Genomic DNA, 18924 nt, shown 5'->3' with positions numbered 1-18924 from the left:
TTGTCTTTTAGTTGAGTTCATGAATTAGAAATGTGTAAATGTTTTACCTAAATTCCTTTGAGCCAGGGCTGTGGCTCAGTGGTACAGCTCTTGCTCAGCATGGGTGAGTACCTCAGTTCCATCTCCGGCACTGCAAATTAAAATTTCTTAATTTTAATAATAAATTCCTTATTATTGCCCCTTTAAGAATCTAATTTATTCAGATTAAGTCACATGGCTGTAATGACATGAATTTCTCCTGAGGTGTTGGCTCCAAACCTGAAAGGAGAAAGGAAAGGATTGGTGGGACATGCAGCTCACAGCTTCCTGTCGGGGCATGCACTCCGCTCTGCTCTGCTTGAATCTGGGTTGTGCTTTCGAGCTCCTCCCTCAAATGTTCTCTGTGTCTTTCTCCTTCGCAAATATAAGTCATAAGAAAGTAGGTTAGAGGATGAAGAGTAAAACACAGAAACAGAATGTTTTCAAACCTGAAGTAGTACTTGCTCAGTTGGAGAGTAAACATCTGTGGACTGGCTCACTTTAAGAGTAAACTTCTGTGGATTGAACCTAAAGGCAGTTGTGTCTCCTGTTTCAAGGTATGCTTTGGCAGCTGCACAGTCACAGCTACGGTGTGCTTCAGCCAGCCCTTTAGAGCCAAGGACTCAGGGGTTACCACTGGGAGGCCAGCTTTGGAATGCCACAAACCATAAGAGACAAGAATAACAAGGTCAGGGGTTCCCGTCCTGCCACCGTGAATGGCCCACTTCATTGGACCTGTCTGCAGTGGCAGAAACCACACGGGAGAATGGACAGTGGGAGCCCACTTGAGGTGGGCGGGGCCAGCAAGACAGAGTACTGAGTTCAGAGCTGTGCCTAGCACACAGCGAGCACATTGCTCTGAGGCCCACATTTGAGTGGAGCTGCGGAAGCACAGTTCAAGAAGGGTCATGTTAGAAAGAAATGTGACCACTTTGCTTTCCAGCAGAATTCTTCTGATGGTTTCAGCCAAAATATTTTTAGATCTTTTTTCCCAAAAAAGATTTAAATTGCCAAGAACTGAGTACTTAGCTTTCAAATAATTGAAGTGTATTTATTTGTTTTTGTAATCTCCAACAAGGAATTATTTATGGTCCAAAATACATGTAAAAGTAACTCTGAATGTCTCAGTACCTGAAATGACATAGTAATTTATATTCTTGGTCAGATTGCAGGCTTCTCTTGTAAAAAAAAAAAATAAAAATAAAAAAAATCTAGTTTTGTTGTTCTTGTTCTTGTTCTTGTTGTGGACTTTTGGAAATTTTAGATGACATCATCAGGGTGGGAAGCTGATGTACATGATGGGTTTAAAAAAAAAAAAAACTGAATGCTAAGGATTATTCTGCCACAACTTTCTTTTATCTAGCACACTGTCTGCCTGAAACCTCTTCGAGTCCCAGAGCTTAAGGAATAATGTGTATCCCCGGACCCTGACGAGCTGTGGCTTCCCCAGGTTATGTTTCTATAGGCGGTTCTCTGTCCACCATACCCAGAGCTTAGACAGCACTTGTCTATGGCGGCCTTCAGCTTGTAGCTCATGAGTCTGTTACCTGGGACACTGTGGGTAGAGCAGGGAGGCTGCCTGTTCTTTGCTTTTAGAAAGACTTCTGGCACTATGTCAAGCTGACCCAGCAGAGAACATACTCCAGAGAAATAAGAGCACAGGCCAGCCAGGAATGGGGTAAAGGAGGCTGTCCTAAAAGACCTAGCCAGCTGGATCTGTGTGGACCAAGGAGAGTCTTCCCACTTGTGATGCATGGACTTGGGGAGCATGTGTCTATGGCTTCACACTTTGTCCAGTGAGTCTTCTCCTCAGGGTAGGACAAGCACAGGTGTGGCCCAAGAAAGTAGGGTGAGTAAGGTTCATATTCTTCCCTGGAGACAGTTCACGTGATGGCACCGGTGCACAGTGAATGACTTTTCATCGTGAGCATGACACATAGCTGAGAGGTCTCCCACCAGGACCGGCTGGCTGGGGTTAGCTGGGATTCGGAGGCACAGTGCCCGTGAGCTCACCCTTACACATGGAACACCCAAGTCTGGGAGCAGACTGGATTTCTGAGATGAGGGAGGCGCAGGGCTGGCCTGGCAAGTCTGAGAAGCAGTTGTGTGCAAATGCTTTTGAATGTGTGGTTGAGTCACTTGTACACTAGTGACAGCTGAAGCCATGGGCTCTATGCTCATTTTCTCTTTTCCCTTATTCCACCAGGGTCTTCTTGTATCATCCTCTCTCACCCACAGCTGTTCAGCTTGCCATTAAAATTCCTTTCGATCTAGCTCCTGACCTATAAAGCAATCCACCAGTACATTTTGTGGTGGTTTCATATGGCAATGGCAGTCATTCCAAATGAGTTTCTATTTTCCTACTTGTATTCCTGAGAGCTGTGTGGTTTCTGAATTGGGTAGGTTGGCAGAGAGGTTCTTTATCAGAGGAACGGCTTTAGCATGTGCCCCAACTGTAAGACCACTGCAAACCAGGTGGTCTCTGGAGGAGGTGCCTTTGCCCTGGAATGGTCTCTGTTTCAGAGACTCCGCATCTTCCCAGGAGATCCAAGGCAGAAAAAACACTGTCCCTGCTGCAGTTTCCCCGGGTGCTGCTGTTTTCCACAACAAATACATGAACCAAAATGAGGAAAAGAAGATGATTTTTCTCTATGATTAGCAGATAACCAGATTACTCTGGGGATTAGATAAAAATAAACCCTCTGTTTCTATAATTAGTTACTGTGATGACTGAGTTAATCTTTTGTAAGATAATTTCTAAGTTAAATCACAGTGCTGAAGAAATGGCTCAGGGGGCAAGAGTGAATACCAGCGCTGTCCTTGTGGAGAACATGAGTTTGTCTTAGCAGTCATCAGGTGGCTCATGACCACCTGCAGCTCCAGATCTGACACCCTCTTCCGGCCTTCACAGGCACACCCTCGTGGCACACAGTCATACAGACACATAAACAAAACCAAAGTCTGTTTGGAAAAGTTAAATCAGATAGATAGGATTTGGCTGCAGGAATGTGTAAAATGGAAAGACGAGAGTGAATCCAAGAACACAGCAGGTGCTCTTAACCCAGGAGGAAGTTAGTTCACAGAAGTCCCTCTGCACCTTGGGGACTGCTCCCGTTCTCCACTGGTCTTGGGGTTTACTATTTGAAGCCCCTGAGGGCAACTTTGTATCGCTTGCTTCCACTATCATGTTTCTATTTATGCCTTTGCAAAACTACCCAGTGGCTTCCCCCTAAGTGTCTGGTTTTCTTCACAGGCCATGTCCTCATAGAGATTTCCAGCACCCACAAGAAACTCAATGAGACTCTTGATGAAAATGTAAGTGGACAATTGTTATGTCTTAAAAATATATTTTTGTAATATTGCCTAAAACTTAAATACAATATGAATTTAATTTTTTTTATTTTGTCAACAGTTCAAAAAATTCCATAAGGAAATTATCCATGAGCTGGAGAAGAAGACAGAACTTGATGTAAAGTATATGAATGTGAGTGCACTTTTTTCCACCCTGGCTAACACCTGAGCTCTCGACCTAAGAGAACTTTACACACACACACACCATGAGAAATGTGTGCACATGTGTGTGAGGCTGAGGATGGAACCCTGAGACCTGACATATGCTAGGCAAGCACTCTACCGCTGAGCTACATCCCTAGCCCTTGAGTATCATTTGTGTATTCACCAAAGCACTTGACTGACTACCCAGTGTCTAAAAGCCTTTGAGAAAAGAGGGGATTAAAAAGGAAAGACATTTTTATCTTTAGAGGGCTGCTAGTAAACAGAAACAATAGAACTAACAACTCCTAAGGATTCAAGTTGAGTGGTAGGGATCTTAGGTGTAGGAGTGAAAATAGTATGGACTGGCACCGTTAGGCCCCATGAATGGAGACGTGAGTGTGAGGGTATCAAGGCCAGTCAGCCCCACACAATGGAAGTGTGAGCAAGAGTGACTTACATGGAGGCCTGTACAGTGCCCCAGTGAAACATTTGACTTACAGGCTACTCTTAAAAGATACCAAGCAGAACACAGGAACAAGTTAGATTCTTTGGAGAAGTCTCAGGCCGAGCTGAAGAAGATCAGAAGAAAAAGTCAAGGAGGACGAAATGCACTCAAATATGAACACAAAGAAATTGAGGTGAGCTTTTCAGCAATATTTTTCTTTGTCAATTATGCATGTACAGTTTAAGGGAAGGCTCACCTCAGTCAGCTGTACCATATCGCTACCTTCTGTGCTGAGGTAAAATATAAGCATTCCAAGCTGACTGTGTGACACATGCCAGTAATCCCAGCTCCCTCAAGGCTGAATTGTAAGGGTCTTAAGTTTGAGGCTAGCCTGTGCTACATCATGAGATCCTGTCTCAAAGAAGAGAAAAACAAAGCATGTGTAACTTGACTTGGTAATGCAGGGTTTTCCAGAGTTGAGATAATAGCACATGGTACCCTTAACCTCAGGGTAAAGAAGGGGACCTTTGTGGTTAGCATGACTCCCTCCTGTTTGTTTCTTTGAGGTGGGTTCTCACTGTGTGGCCTAGCTAACCTGAAACTCTATGTAAACCAGACTGGCTTAGAACTCACAGAGATCTGCCTGTTTCTGCCTCTCAAATGCCACTATTAAAGGTGTACACCACCAAGTTGGCCCTTGGGAAAAATGAGGCTTACTTTAAGTCCTGTGATTGGCACCTGTAATTGTGACCAAACCTGAAACTTTCCAGTTCCAAAGTATTTTGCAGTAGAAGAGAGCCATCACTAGAGTACAGAATTGTTTTATGACAGCTGCACAGTGGGGACCTTTCTCTTCATATGAGTCAGTGGCCTAAGGATCATGCTATCTGGTCAGGCCGGGTTACAAGTGTTTTGTCCGATGTTTATCTGCATTTAGTGTTCACCCCATAACCAAACTAAACTGGGTGCGAAGATGGCAGGGATTAGTGTCATGCCATGCAGCGATCAGATGCCTTCTGTCATGCTTCTATCGTTTGTTTTCATAGTATGTGGAGACTGTTACTTCTCGCCAAAGTGAAATCCAGAAGTTCATTGCAGATGGCTGCAAAGAAGCCCTGCTTGAGGAAAAAAGGCGCTTCTGCTTTCTGGTGGACAAGCACTGTAGCTTCACCAATCACATACACCACTATCACCTGCAGGTGCGTGGGCGGCAGATTGCACACAGCATGGTGGTAGCTTTATCTTGTATTTAAAAGTCCTCTCCTTACAGTTTAGCACAGTACAGAGCAGTGGACCTTTACAGAAATACAGGTGGATTGAATGATCAAATATTTACTTATCATTGATTTAATAGTTTATCCATATTTGAAATCCCTTATGAAAAAATAACACACTTGGGGCTGCAGTTGCAACTCAGTTGATAGAGTGCTTGCCCAGCATGCACTGAGTTTGGTCCCTAGCACACTGCAAAAACTGGATATAGTGGTGCACACCAGAAATCCCTAGGAAGTGAGGCCAGAGGATCGGAAGTTCAAAGCCATCCTAAGCTAGCTACACAGTGAGTTTGAGGCCAGTCTAGCTATGTTTCAAAAACAAAATAAAAAGACACAGTCTAAAAAGTCACCTTTTTATAGACTCCTATGTATCCTGGGTGTCACTGTCTTTACTAGCCCCAGTCTCTGGATTGTTCTATATAATGATGCGTCTATATAGGATTACTGGCAGCTCTAGCCAAGGCCATAGGCACCCCTTTCCCCATTCACACCCATCTAGACATTGAGTTTTGTTACCTTTTGCTTTTGTTTACACTGCTCACTCATGATCCCCTCAACCAAGTGGCTGGCTTAGCTCCCTCCTTTTAGCAGCTGCAGCTGTGAGGCCAGAGCCCAGGAACAATTACATGGCGTGTTAAATTTCCCTTCCTCCTTTTTTTTTTTTTTTTTTCTTTTAATTCTCTTGGCCCAATGTAAGCTAGCATGACTGAGATAAAACATTCACTGTTGTTCATAAGCAAGTGTGACTTAAGAGAGTGTTCCAAAATAGGAGAGGTTCTGCAAGAGCTAGACCACAAGTCAGCTCTCAAGGGGAGAAGACCCTGCACTTTTGTGTGCGTGCGTCACATATTCTGTACAAGTGCTGTCACTTGAAGGATATGCAGCTTCCCAGTTCAAATACATAAGACCCAAAATGGTTATTTTAGGAAAGAAGACAAAGACTTGCTGTCTCCAGGGAGCACTTTTGAGTGTGCCCTAGTGTAGAGCCCACAGTGCATTTACAGAAATTAGAGCAATGCTAGAAGCATGCATGCTTCCATGATGAGGACCTCCTGCTGTGGCAGAGTGACAAGGTCACAACTTCAGAGGGATAGAAGCAACCTTGAGTTTCCATCCTGTGGCAATGCCCCACTATGTCAGGAGGTAACCTGGGCTAGTTTCAGAACGCTCTAGTAACTGACAAGGTCCTTCTTAGACTTAACCTTGGGTCCCAATAGTACTCAGTAGAGCAGCATAAACCAGTCCTGCTTCTTTTTGTACCAGAAGCATCTTCGCTCTCTGAAAGCTGCTTTGTGATTCCCCTTATTGCTCATAGAGCATCCTAGTCTTTCCTTTAGTCAGTGCTGGCAAGCAGTCCACAGTATGCCACTCCCCAGCTCCTCAGGGTCAGCAGTGTGTGAGTGTGAAAAAGAAAACTTAGTGTTGTTGCATGCAAATTAGCCCTCCTCCCTTGTCCAACCAGAGTGCTGCCCTGGAAAGGGAGTTTATGGAGCCTCAGAGACTCCCACTGCAAGAGCAGAGCCAGGCTCATGGGAGCAGGTGTGGCCCCTCAGCTTCAGCCGCCAGAGTTGCAGTGTCTCAGCTCTGGCAATGTGTCTCTTCCTGTGCTGCCACTCAACTACTGTGCCAAGCTTGTTGGATGTGACATGGGCATCCCTTAGCAATACACACCCCCACCTGCTCCCTCCCACCCCACCGCTCCACCTATAGGCTCTTTCCCACAGGTAGACTTCCTGGAACAGAGTCTGATTCGCTTGCCTAACACTTTAACTCTTGCACCTCTTACTACAGTGGAGGTGTTGATTTTAGAAGGAATGGTGGGGAGATGGTGATTGTCTTTCAGGGGACATCTGGAAAATGAAAAAAAAAAAATCATAGTGATTGCTCAGCTTTTCCTTTTTAGCTTTTGAATGGCTGTATTTTTGTTTTGTTTTGTTTTGTTTTTTAGATGTACATGAACACACACACATCCCATGCATACTAAGCATGTACTCTGCCTCTGAGCTACTCCCAGCCCCAGCAGGATTCTTAATCATTTATAGTCCCGTGTTAGCTAGAAGTTCTGTTCAGTTGAGGAAGCAGGTAAGTTGCCTTAGGTCCTGAGCCTTCCTCCTCAGCAGTCGAGACACAGATATTCATAGTTGCTTAAGCTGCTTGCTGAATTAGACTCTGAGCCCCCACGCCTGGTGGCAAATTATTAATATACCAATAGAGATGTTGCTTGAGGTGGCTTTCATCAGCTTTTCAAACAATGCAACTTTCTTTAATTTTGTTTCTTCTGGATTTATAGTCTGCAGAATTACTTAATTCCAAGCTGCCCAGGTGGCAGGAAACCTGTTGTGATGCCACAAAAGTACCAGAGAAAATCATGAACATGATAGAAGAGATAAAGACGCCCATGTCCACCCCAGTGTCTGGGACGCCACAGCCATCACCCATGATCGAGAGAAGCAAGATGGTAGGAATCAGTCCTCTTCTGAATGTTTCCTAGTATGAGTTAGTTCAGATTGACTCAGAGGACCAGGCCTGACTTTGGTGACAAACACCGTGACCCCTCCTTTCCTATTCCTGGACCCTGTTTCCTCACCTTTCCCCTCTTCCTTCAGAACTGGAATTGGCTGTGCAGATGTTTTATACTATACTGCAGCAGGAGGGTCATAAGTTTGAGGCCAGCCTAAACTGCAAAGTAAGGTCTTTTTCCAAAAGAAGAAGAAAAGAAATGAGATGTCTGAGAATTGCTTCAAATAATGCAAGCCTGGTTTGGGAATCTGGGTGAAGACATTTGCGGGACAAGATTAGCCATAAATTGATTGTCGTCAAAGCTTTGTGCTAAACAATTAACCTAATACACTCAAAATTCTTTCAAAAAATTGTTTTGAATGTAGACTCCTATAATCAAGTAGCACTTAAGAGGGAGCCTACCTAGAGTATTGTAATTCTAGCACTTGGGAGAGAGCATAGAGTAGAGGCAGCTCTCTCTGAATTTGAGTACAGACTAGTCTACACAAAGAGTTTGAGGCTAGCCAGGACTACATAGTGAGACTCTTTCTCTAAATAAAGGAATACTTTTGAAATATTCACAACTAAGTTAGTGGGGTTTCTGCCATATGATAAAAGCAATTCTGGAAATCTGTATTATCCTAATATTAGACTAATAAAGATTTGTTTCTCCAGATTGGGAAAGATTATGACACCCTTTCTAAATACTCACCAAAGATGCCCCCAGCTCCTTCAGTCAAAGCCTATACCAGTCCTTTGATTGATATGTTCAATAACCCAACAACAGCTGCACAGAGTTCAGAAAAAATAAACAACTCAACAGGTAAAAGATTTAGTTTGATTTCTTTTATGGAAACTTATTAAGTTATTTTTTTCTATTTAATTTTTAAAGGTTTGTTTTTATTTATGTGTGTGGTATATGAATATGTGCTACATATGTTCTAGTGCTCTTGGAGGCCATGAGAAGGTATTAGATCCCCTGGAGATGGAGTTACAGGTGATTGTGAGCCACTCAGTATGGATGCTGAGAACCAAACTCAGGTCCTTTACCAAAACAGGAAGTATTCTTAACCCCTGAGCCATCTCTCCAGCTCCCTTTTTTACATTTTAAAAAATAACTTGTCAACTAAATTTTTTTTTTTTTTATAAATGTGTTATAAGGGAAAGGCAGAAACAAAGGTATAGAGGATATACAGCCCTGACCTTGACTAACTTAAACTTCAAGAAAGAAGACTGGAGCGGAGAGTGTAGCTTCATGGTAGAGCACTTGTCTAGCATGTATGAAGCCCGAGGTTCTACTCCCAGTATTTGGGAGTAGGTTGGGGGAGTAGTGAGGAAGATGGACTAAATAAGATCTAAACCTTAGACATTTGATAAGTGACATGTTTCTAACACTAATCTGTCTCCTGGCAGATGTCTACAGAGTAAATATGTTCTTGAAAAGTATTTTTAAGAGTTTTTTTGTGTACCTGTGTGTGGGTATTTGTATGTGAGTACAGTACTTGTGAGGCCAGAAGAGGGACAGGATCCCTTGGAGCTGGAGTTGGAGGCAGTTGTGAACTGCTTGCCATGGGTGCTGGTGACCTAATTTAGCTCCTCTGCAAGTATAGTGCCTGTTCTTAACCACTGAGCCATCCCTCCAGCCTGAGAGGTGTTGTATTTAAAAATAAACAGGATAGAATGTAATGAATTAGCTTCACACAGTGTTCCATATCTGATAGCTCCATCAGTACAAATCTCATATTTTGTGCTCTGGAAAGAACCAACAGATTACAGTATTCAGCTGTAGGGTCAGATGAGAGATTGCAACGAGATTTCTATAAAGACAACTGAGATAATAATAATAGGGAAAAATAATAGCCTGTAGTTATTTGCTTTTGAAGAAAGGTAAAGTATATAATTCATTCAAATAACTCTGGTTCTTTCTGGTAAAACCCAAGTGAAAATTTCGGAGTTAGTGCTTGAAGTAATTAGAGACATGTTAAAGAATAGCAAAGTTGGTACTGTAATTGTTATGAAGATGCAGTAATAAAGCAGGTATTTTAAAGCCCTATGCCAGTTTCCCATTTCCTGGAATGGCACATATCAGCTTGTGTTTAAACCATGGTAGTGTAGGGCCTGTGGTCCCAGCTGTCCCCAATAGCTATAGCTGCTGTTTGCCAGTTGTGATCTGGACCAGTCTTGGAACTCTTTTTGGGCTCAATTCCCTGTACATCAGTATAGCAGTCACAGCCTTCCTCTGGAGGCTGGCTGGTGGTTGTAGAGCACTGAGATTCCTGACAAGTAGGTGCCTAACAAAGGGAACTCAGCAGCTCACGTGTACATGCTCAGGTGTAAAGCCGGAGCACCAACATTTCCAGCTTAATCCTTTTCCTTGTAACTCAAGAGAAAGGCAGTGGGTCTAAGCTGTCACCTCAGCTGCCTCTGTGTTTCAAAATGAAAGAACAGCAAAGTGTGGGTACTTCACCTGTGAAAAGAGCAAGCCTGTCTGCCATGGTACAGGTGGCTCTGGCACTCCATGCTGGGCTTCTCTTATAAGGCTGTTGGTTGCTGGGCTCCCCTGCCCTCTATGAAAACCTGCAGGCGGAGCCATACCTCTTTCCTCCTCATGGCCAATGTGAAAGGTCTAGAAATAGGCCAAAACTTAAGCTTCCATAAAAGGATCGTGTAGGCAAGATACAGAAATAAATGGTTTTCTGGGGTCACTCATTTGAACTTGCCTGGCAAGCATTCTTTGAATCATCATCATCATTCCCTTGCTCACCTTCAACAGACACTTCAGAAGATCCCAGTTTACAGAGATCAGTTTCTGTTGCAACTGGACTGAACATGATGAAGAAGCAGAAAGTGAAGACCATCTTCCCTCACACTGCTGGCACCAATAAGACCTTACTTAGCTTTGCCCAGGGGGACATCATCACACTGCTCATCCCTGAGGAGAAGGATGGCTGGCTCTATGGGGAGCATGACACTACCAAAGCGTGAGTTGGCACAGACTTATCTGCATCAGGTTCAAATGGACTTCACCTCAGAGAGCTGCTGTCTTTCCTGTAAACTGCACATTGTCTGTGGGTGTAGGAGCCCTTTATACTTCTTTATAGTTTGGTAGCTGCTGTTATTACAAGCTGTTTTGTGCATGTATATAGGTGAACTTGGTGCAAGAATAGATTATCAGATCAAATTATGTCACTGAGACAAAAGGTATAGAGTGTGTGTGTGTGTGTGTGTGTGTGTGTGTGTGTGTGTGAGACACCTGAAAAGCCTCCATTTCATTCAGCCCCTTTGTGAGTGGCTAGCCAACCCACAATGTCATCAGGATATCCCCACTACTTATGTGCCTCCCTCACATATCACAGATGGCTTTCTTCTTTCTCTTCACTTTTAGAAGGGGCTGGTTCCCATCATCATATACAAAGTTGCTGGAAGAAAATGTGAAAGAAGCAATGTCTGCCCCTATACCAAGGTAGGGCATATGGCCCAGCTCTGGAGCAACTGAAACCTTACCTTGACCCCAATGTCCCCAGACACATTAGAGTTACAGCCTAGATATGCAGCCACCCTGGGATTAACCTTCAACACTTGTGATAGGAGCCAGTGTCTGCTCCTCTGTGGGTTTTGTGGTTCATGAGCTTCCCTGGCTATCTGCTATGACAAGGCCCAGCCCAGCCCACCAATTCCTCACCCCTCCCTGTTGCCACCAGTTGCAGTACTAAGTCCACAGCACACGTTCTCTGTCTTTTATCGGCAGGCAGTTACGTTCTGCAGCACGCTGCTGAAATGTTCTCTCACCTTGAGTGCTCTGTTTTCTCTTTCCCTCCTGTGTCCTCTGGTTAGTGTCCTCTGCAGGTCCTTTTTTTCTTTACCACATAAACATTCACACTTCTCACGATCCATCCTCAGTCTTCTATCATCTGTGTCCCTTGGGCTACTTCATCTTTTTATTTTTTTCACATTTTATTTATTTTGGTGGGGGAGGAAGCAGGTGCCACAACACATATGTAAGAAGAAGTCAGAAGACAACCTGCAGGAATCAGTTCTTCCCTTCCATCATGTGGGTCCCAGGGCTCAGACTCAGGCTGTCAGGCTTGGCAACAGGAGCCCTTTCCCACTGTGCAACTCACTAGCTATATTCATTTACCTTTATACTTGTAATTATATCAGTGGGCCTCCTTTGTCACCTACATGCTGATAATCCCCAATTCTTTAGTCTAGTCTAGGTTGTGACAATAAAAATAGCTGTCTTGGTGCTGGAAAGATGGCTGAGAGTTTAGGAATGCATTCTGCTCTTGTAGAGGGCCCAAGTTCAGTTCTCAGTCAGTTGGCTCACTACTTCTATACATTTAAAATCCTTTAAAAAAAAAATACACACACACACACACACACACACACACACACACGCATATCTTAGAGGCAGTTACAAGTGCTTTAAATTGCAACCCTATGAGAGAGGGTTCCACTTTGAGGAAACTGAGGCACAGAAAAGTTTTAAGAACTTGCTCACCAGATGTAGGGGTACATGCCTTTTAATTCCAGCAGTCAGGAGGCAGAGGTAGGCAGATCTCTTCAAGGTTAAGGCCAGCCTAGTCTACATAGTAAGTTCCAAGACAGCCAGAGCCGCTTGCTCAAGAACATTCAGCTGAGACTACAGAACCAAGACTGGAACCCAGTCACAACCTGCCCGGGCTGAAGTATGGGTAATTTTATAGTCTTAGGTGTTTCAAGCTGGCTGCCCAATTGACCCTCGGGAATAACATGTCCACACTGAACTGGTCATCTTTACCATAAACTCCCTCATGAATGCTACTCTCTGACCTCTGGACCCTCAAAGTCCATGCTCAGCATCCTTCAGGCCCTCTCCTCAGCAAGTATCTCTATATGTTCCTTTCTAGCAGAGTCTAAAAATGCTGGTGTACCAAGAAGGAAAAGCTGTTTGGGGAATGGTTAAGAGTTGTTTTTTTGAGACAGGGTCTCAATATATAGTTAAAGATAAACGCAAATGTCTATACAACATGCACACTTAAGCATAATAAAAACTATTATGTACGTAGGTAGTATAGTGCTGTGAACCCCTTCCGTCACCTTTCTTTCATGCGTGTGGGTATTTCCATGTGTGTCTGTGTACCAATGCATGCACAGTGCCTTCAGAGGCTAAAAGAGGGCACTGGATCCCTTGAGATGGAGTTAGCGTTAGTTGTAATCCATCATGTAGATGCTGGGGATCAAGTGGCGTCCTCTGGAAGAGCAACCTGTGCTCTTAACTGCTGAGCCATCTCTCCAGCCCCACTTCCTCTTTTTCTATCAAGTCACTGTCTGTCACCCTAGTCCTTGTCTATGGGGTGTTTGGGGTGTAGGGGTCCAAGTGACATGACCCTATCTGACTTGGCTCCCTGACTTGTGGCTTTGAGCCCTGCACCAGTGAGAAGCATGAGTACTGTGGACCTGACTGAGAAGAGCAGCGTTGTCATCCCACCTCCTGACTACCTGGAGTGCCTGTCCATGGGGGCCACCGCAGACAAGAGAACAGATGCTCCCAAGACGACTTCCACATCCACCTTCAAAGCCGTAGCGCCCAGATCGGATGCCACATCCACATCTCCTGTGAGTGCTGACGAGAGGCCCCAGCTGGAGGGGCGGGCTCTGCTCAAGAGGGGTTCTCTTCTTCAAAGAGACATACTCTTCCCTGTGCTCCAGCACCGTGCCCCCTTGCCTCTATACGTTATCTTGTGTAGGACAATTGACACCATTAGTTTGCTGGGTCCTATTGCAACTTTCATATCTCCTTGCTTTTTGTCTTAGTCTTTTAATCCCCTTCCTCTGCATTTTGTTCCTTTTCTGAAAATGGGGACTTTGTGCCAGCAAATGTGCAAGGATAGTCTTTAATCCTAAACTACCCTATGAAGGAAAGCAGAGGGCTCAGGCTCCTAGCCACCTCCTTGCCCTCAGCAGCTGTAGGTGGATTATCTACAGAGCACCTAGCACAAACAAGCAAGCCCCCAGCTTCTTTGGAACTTAAATTCTAGTGATTAGAAGCACATAATAACCAAAAACAGGATAAAAGCCATGCTAAGAGTGAAAATAAAGGAGGTACAAATGAATAGGGTGACATCCTGAGTGGTTGTGAGAGGTTAGATCTTTTTAAAGTTCAGCACCCCAAGATGGAACCCTGAGAAAGGGAGAGAAAAAAGTGAGGAGCTGGGTCGAGGCCTCCAGGACCCCATGGAGAGCAGCATGCTAGGGTGGCCTTCAGGCTGACTGAAGAGAGCCAGGCCTCATTGGGTATAAGTTGTAGGGAGAGGCAAGACCTTCAGCCCAAGCTTGTTGAGGTTCATTCCTGCATCTAAGAGTCACCCCTTCTGTTCTAAAGGACAGTGGGCATCATGGAGCAGCATATGTGACTATGGTTTCTCTCTACCATTACCATTGGCATTCTTGGTGTTCAGTGTCTGCCAAGACCAGACAAATCTTGACCTTCCCATGCTTTTTAAAGTGTGTGTGTATGTGTGTGTGTGTGCGTGAGAGAGAGAGAGAGAGAGATCACTTACAGTATAGCCATTTGAATCTGGATCCAAATCAGCTTTACACTTCATAAGTAGTCAAGAGGTTTCCCATTGACTATGATGAGTCTTTCCCTTCTGTCTCTTTCCTTGCTATTATTGTTGTTTAGAACAACCAGGTTGTTCATCCTGGAAGGTGTCCCCAGACTATGTTATACTGATCACACCCCTATAGTGCTTTTTATGGTGTCCCCTTGCTGTACTGTGTTTCTGGAGCTCCAGGCCAGTCAGTTTCTCTCTGCTGCACTGATCACTTGTCATTGGTAGTCATCACAATTTCTTTTTGTGATAGCAACAGTAATTGGTGGCCACCTGGTTGTCTAATGTGTTTTAGAGTTAAAGAATCCTGTCTGAGACAGGTCCAATGGCATATGCCAACTACAATAAGAGACTGGAAGTTCAAGCCCAGCCTAGACAACTTAGCTTCTCTTTTCTCCAAGTGAAAGGAGAAGTTGGGTGAGCTCAGTGGTCAAGTGCTTGTACATACATAGCACTCATGAGACTCTGAGCTCCATCTGCAGTAACAACAACAAACCCTCCAGCACTTGGTCCATGGAACAGTTCCAGTCGGTTTGATTGCTTGTTATTTTGCTGAGGGCTAACCCCAAAGCTTTGTTGGCTAGACGTGCACTCTACCACTCAGCTACAGCCTTGCAGTTTTAGAAAAATTATTTTATGTATATAAATATAATCAGTAATAATAATTTTATTCCTCATTTATCATTCTATAGTTTAAATAAGACAGCTTTATTTTTAAACCTCTTACTTGGCTAAATCATAAGCTACTGTCAATATCCGGAGACTGAGTCAGTGTGGTAGCACACGCATTCAGGAGGTGGGGGGGGGGATACCTGTAAATTTCAAGCAAGACTGGACTAGATAGTGAGACTGTCTCAGAAACACCACTCCTCCGAAAAGGGAAAAAATAGTCTGCTCCCTCTTCTGCAATGTTCCTGGGCCTTAGAGAGTATGGCATGAATACCTTGTTCAGGATTGGGCTCACACAGAAGTCCACACGCAGCTATGTATGGCTACAGGTTTTTGTTAAAGAACAGAGTGTAAGTTTTGTCCCAGTCCCTTTGTAAAATCTAAAGTACCTAATAACTACATCCTTATCTAAAGTACACTTTTGGCTAGGGGTATAGCTTTGTGGTGGGTACTTGGATAGCATGCACAAGATCCTGGGTTCCATCTCCAGTACCACTAATAATTAAATAAATAAATAAATGAATAAATAAATAAATAAATAATAAATTAGGGGGATAGAAATATAGCTCAGTGGTAGAGCAATTGACTAGAATGTGGGAAACCCTGGATTTGACCCCCAGCACCATTCAAAATAAAAGGATTGTTGTGATTTGGATTTGGTTTGGTTCTGTTTTCTGAAAGCTAGAAAAATGTTAAAAAAAAAAATTCAGTAGTATTTATTTCTAGGATATTATTAACATTTAATTATATTTCTTTTGATACAGATTTAGCTAAATATAGATGGGTAGATGTATGGATGAATGAGTGGGTAGAGAGATGGATGGACAGGTGGATGGATGGACAGACAGACAGACAGAGGAAGATATTTTCACCTCCAGTCCCAACCTGACAGCCACACACAGTAGAGTCATAGCATTTTCTCCTGCCAAACCAGCTAAGCCACTGCTCCAGGACCCTACCTGGGCTCTGCTGTGAACTGGCCTAGCTGGGTACTTTTAGGGTGGAATGTGTTACAGGACCGTGGGAAGCAGAGAAAAAGGGAGAGCACAGAAGGACAGCACTTCCTAGGTCCCGCAGCGGATTGAGAGATACCAAATGAAGTCTGTAGCAGTGCTTATCAGCACAAGGAGGGGAAGGGAGCTGGGAGCTCTGACTAATAAAAGCACATTCCACTGCCTTCTCTGCTATTTACCGAGGACCTGATAAGATGCTGGGTTGCCCTTCTGATCCAGAGAATAATGGAAAATACCCGCTAGTTAAAAGTCAAGTCACTAGAAATAATGGGGATGTAGCTCAGTTGTTAGAGTGCTTGCTTAGCATGAATAAGGCTATCGCCTCACCACAAAAACCACGGTGGTGCACACCTGTAACCCCAGCACTCAGGAGGCAGAGGCGGATGGATCAGGAATTCAAGGTCAGGCCAAGGAGAGACCCAATCTCTGACAAACAAACAAACAGTTGGCTTTCAAAATCCAAAGGCAGAGAGAGGTACTGGAGAGTCCTACCCAGGCTTAAGGGACTCCCACTCCTATACTACTAAGGATGTTTACTTGGCCTTATAAAACAGAGAAGTGACCCCTACACAAATGCAAAGGGTTTCAATTACCGGGTGAGGTTAAATGGTGGATTTGAATTGTTTTTACCACTCTCAAAAGAACAGGCATCTCTTGAATATTTAAAGATCCTATGCAAACTACAGGGAGAAGTGCCAGTCTTCTATTGACAGGCCACCACAGGTAATTGCTACTAGCTCCAATCAGGTGTCCTGGAGCACAGAGCCATCAGCAACAGAATTAGTGCTGCTTCACAGAGGGTAACTAAGGAGCAAGTGTGATGGCTGTTTTTGGTTTGGGACTCTGTGGGGTTTTGTTGTTGATGATTTAAATCATCCCTTTCATTAGGTTTTATTTTAATTTTACATTTTTTAATGAGTACTTGTCTGCATGTGTATATGTATACTACATGCATGCCTGGTGCCTGGAGGGAATCAGAAGATGGTATCAGATCCTCTGGAGATGGAGTTACAGATGGCATGTGGATCCTGGGAATTAAAATTGGGACCTCTGCAAGAGCAACAAGGGTTCTTAACTACTGAGCCATCTCTTTGTTGTTGTTGTTTTGTGTGTGTGTGTGTGTGTGTGTGTGTGTGTGTGTGTGTGTGTGTATGTGCATGAATTTAGGGTTAAGGCTAGCCTTGAACTCAAGTCTGTCCTGCCTTCAACTTCCCAGATTCTATACTACAGATATTTATCACATCCAGGAAAATGGCTGTTCTTTTGAGTTTAAGGTGTCTTGCTGTATAGACAAGAATGGCTTTTAACATAAATTCCTCCCGTCCTTATGTCCCAAGTGCCGAGATTTCAGGTGTTTGTCATCATTCTGAAATGGCCATCTTTACTAGGTGTTCCAGGTCCAGTAGGGGCATTGAAACAGGGTCTCACTATGTGGCCCAGGCTGGCCTCAAACTCTTCTCCTGTCGTAGCTTCCCAAGTGGGCATATGGGCTATGGATACCAGACCTGGCCTTGAAAGTGAATTTTCGTGAAGTGATTGTAGAATCAGCAACAGATCAAGAAACAACATTTTTAGATGCCCAAAACCCCTGTGCAACCCCCACACAGTTACTGTCTCAGAGTTCTCTAAGGCCAGAATCCCCATGTCGTGGCAACTGAGGTCTCATGGGGACAGAATGGATCTCTTGTTGGACTTCTGGGTGTTTCTGCCTGGGGCTGTAAGAGGCCTGTCCAGAGTGCATTGGTGTCTGTGGCCACATAGGGGCACTTTACTTTCAAGGATTTGCTGTGTTTGGTTCTCTTAGTGTGTTGAATGCTGAGGCGTCTTAAAGTGAATTTGTGGTTTCAGGAGGGTTGGCAGCAGGTGTTGCCAGGTGGAGAGCTTTCTGGTTTCCAGTTGAGGATATGGTGCTGTCTGCCTCAAGGCCACACAGGATAGGTCAGTGTTTGCTACACAGGGGAAAGCAGAAGGGAGTGGTTTCCAATGGGAAGAGGTTTGTGGTAAATGAGGTGACCTGGAGCTTTGAGGTTGCTCTTCCGGTCTGCCTTCTGGGCACCAAGAGGCTCCTTCCAGACTGAGGCTGTTGCCTGGCTTGCTTCTCTGGGCAGTCTAATCATGCTAGCAATTTGACAGGCAATCGACAGGTCAGACCTCCTGATGTTCTTTAAAAAAGAAATCACAAATAGCTCTTAATCATCCCTGTCATACGAAGTTACATCAGAGATGACTTGTCCACAGGCCCGCTAAAGAAACCTGCAGGGAGAAATCACTTGCGCCACTTCAAGCCTGATTAAGATGTGCCAAGCCAGGCAGTCGTTTTGTGCTTGTGATGAGTATGCACCGTGCTAGATGACTGTGCTGACCTGGGGGGAAGCCAAGGCTAGGGTCACTGCCCAGGTGCCTCCAGCCTGCCTCTGGGTGAGATAGCCTATCTTATCAGCTGAGTTCAATATGCAGGAGCTGCTGCCCTGTGGGAGTCCTGGGCCAGGCTTCAGCCTCAGAACCCACACTAGCAAGAAAGGCACTTGCTTTTAATCTACAACTGGGAAGCCTAGGAAGCTCTCTAGGGACTTGACTGCTTGGCTTAGCTTGGCTCTGGTGCATTACATGATATTCTACTGCCCTCTGCTGGGTGGTGCTGAGTCAGTGCCATGTGCTCAGGCAGTGATCTCAGGAACAGCTGGAAAGATTTTGAGATGGTAAAATTTTTAGAATTCCAGAAAGGTGGTCCAGACACACCTGTACCCCAGCCAACAGCCAGGTGTGTTGGAGGGAGGCGGTACCCATGTCCTGCTGGGAGGCTCAGAGCCCTGCCACACACCTGCAGTACTTGAATAGAACCTCAGTAAAAGCTTCCCCTCTTGTTGATCCCCTCCCCTTTCCCAGGATTGAACCCAGACCTCTGACAAGCTAGGTTA

General features: G+C 44.5%; 1 protein-coding gene across 1 annotated transcript in view; it reads left to right on the top strand.

Moving 5' to 3' along the window:
* The window catches only part of Baiap2l1 (BAR/IMD domain containing adaptor protein 2 like 1), a 93218-nt gene that overhangs the window by 71374 nt on the left and 2920 nt on the right, over positions 1–18924 (top strand). Inside the window, exons 4-12 of the mRNA XM_021648970.2 lie at positions 3272–3333; positions 3431–3502; positions 4014–4151; positions 5005–5157; positions 7523–7690; positions 8407–8554; positions 10505–10712; positions 11117–11194; positions 13137–13329. Coding sequence (XP_021504645.1) covers positions 3272–3333; positions 3431–3502; positions 4014–4151; positions 5005–5157; positions 7523–7690; positions 8407–8554; positions 10505–10712; positions 11117–11194; positions 13137–13329 — 1220 coding nt within the window. The remainder of the gene's footprint in view (positions 1–3271; positions 3334–3430; positions 3503–4013; positions 4152–5004; positions 5158–7522; positions 7691–8406; positions 8555–10504; positions 10713–11116; positions 11195–13136; positions 13330–18924) is intronic.

The sequence above is a fragment of the Meriones unguiculatus genome, chromosome 15 (assembly GCF_030254825.1).
Source record: "Meriones unguiculatus strain TT.TT164.6M chromosome 15, Bangor_MerUng_6.1, whole genome shotgun sequence".
NCBI lineage: Eukaryota > Metazoa > Chordata > Mammalia > Rodentia > Muridae > Meriones > Meriones unguiculatus.
The sequence above is the reverse complement of the archived record's forward strand: the minus strand, read 5'-3'. Positions and strand labels throughout refer to the sequence as shown.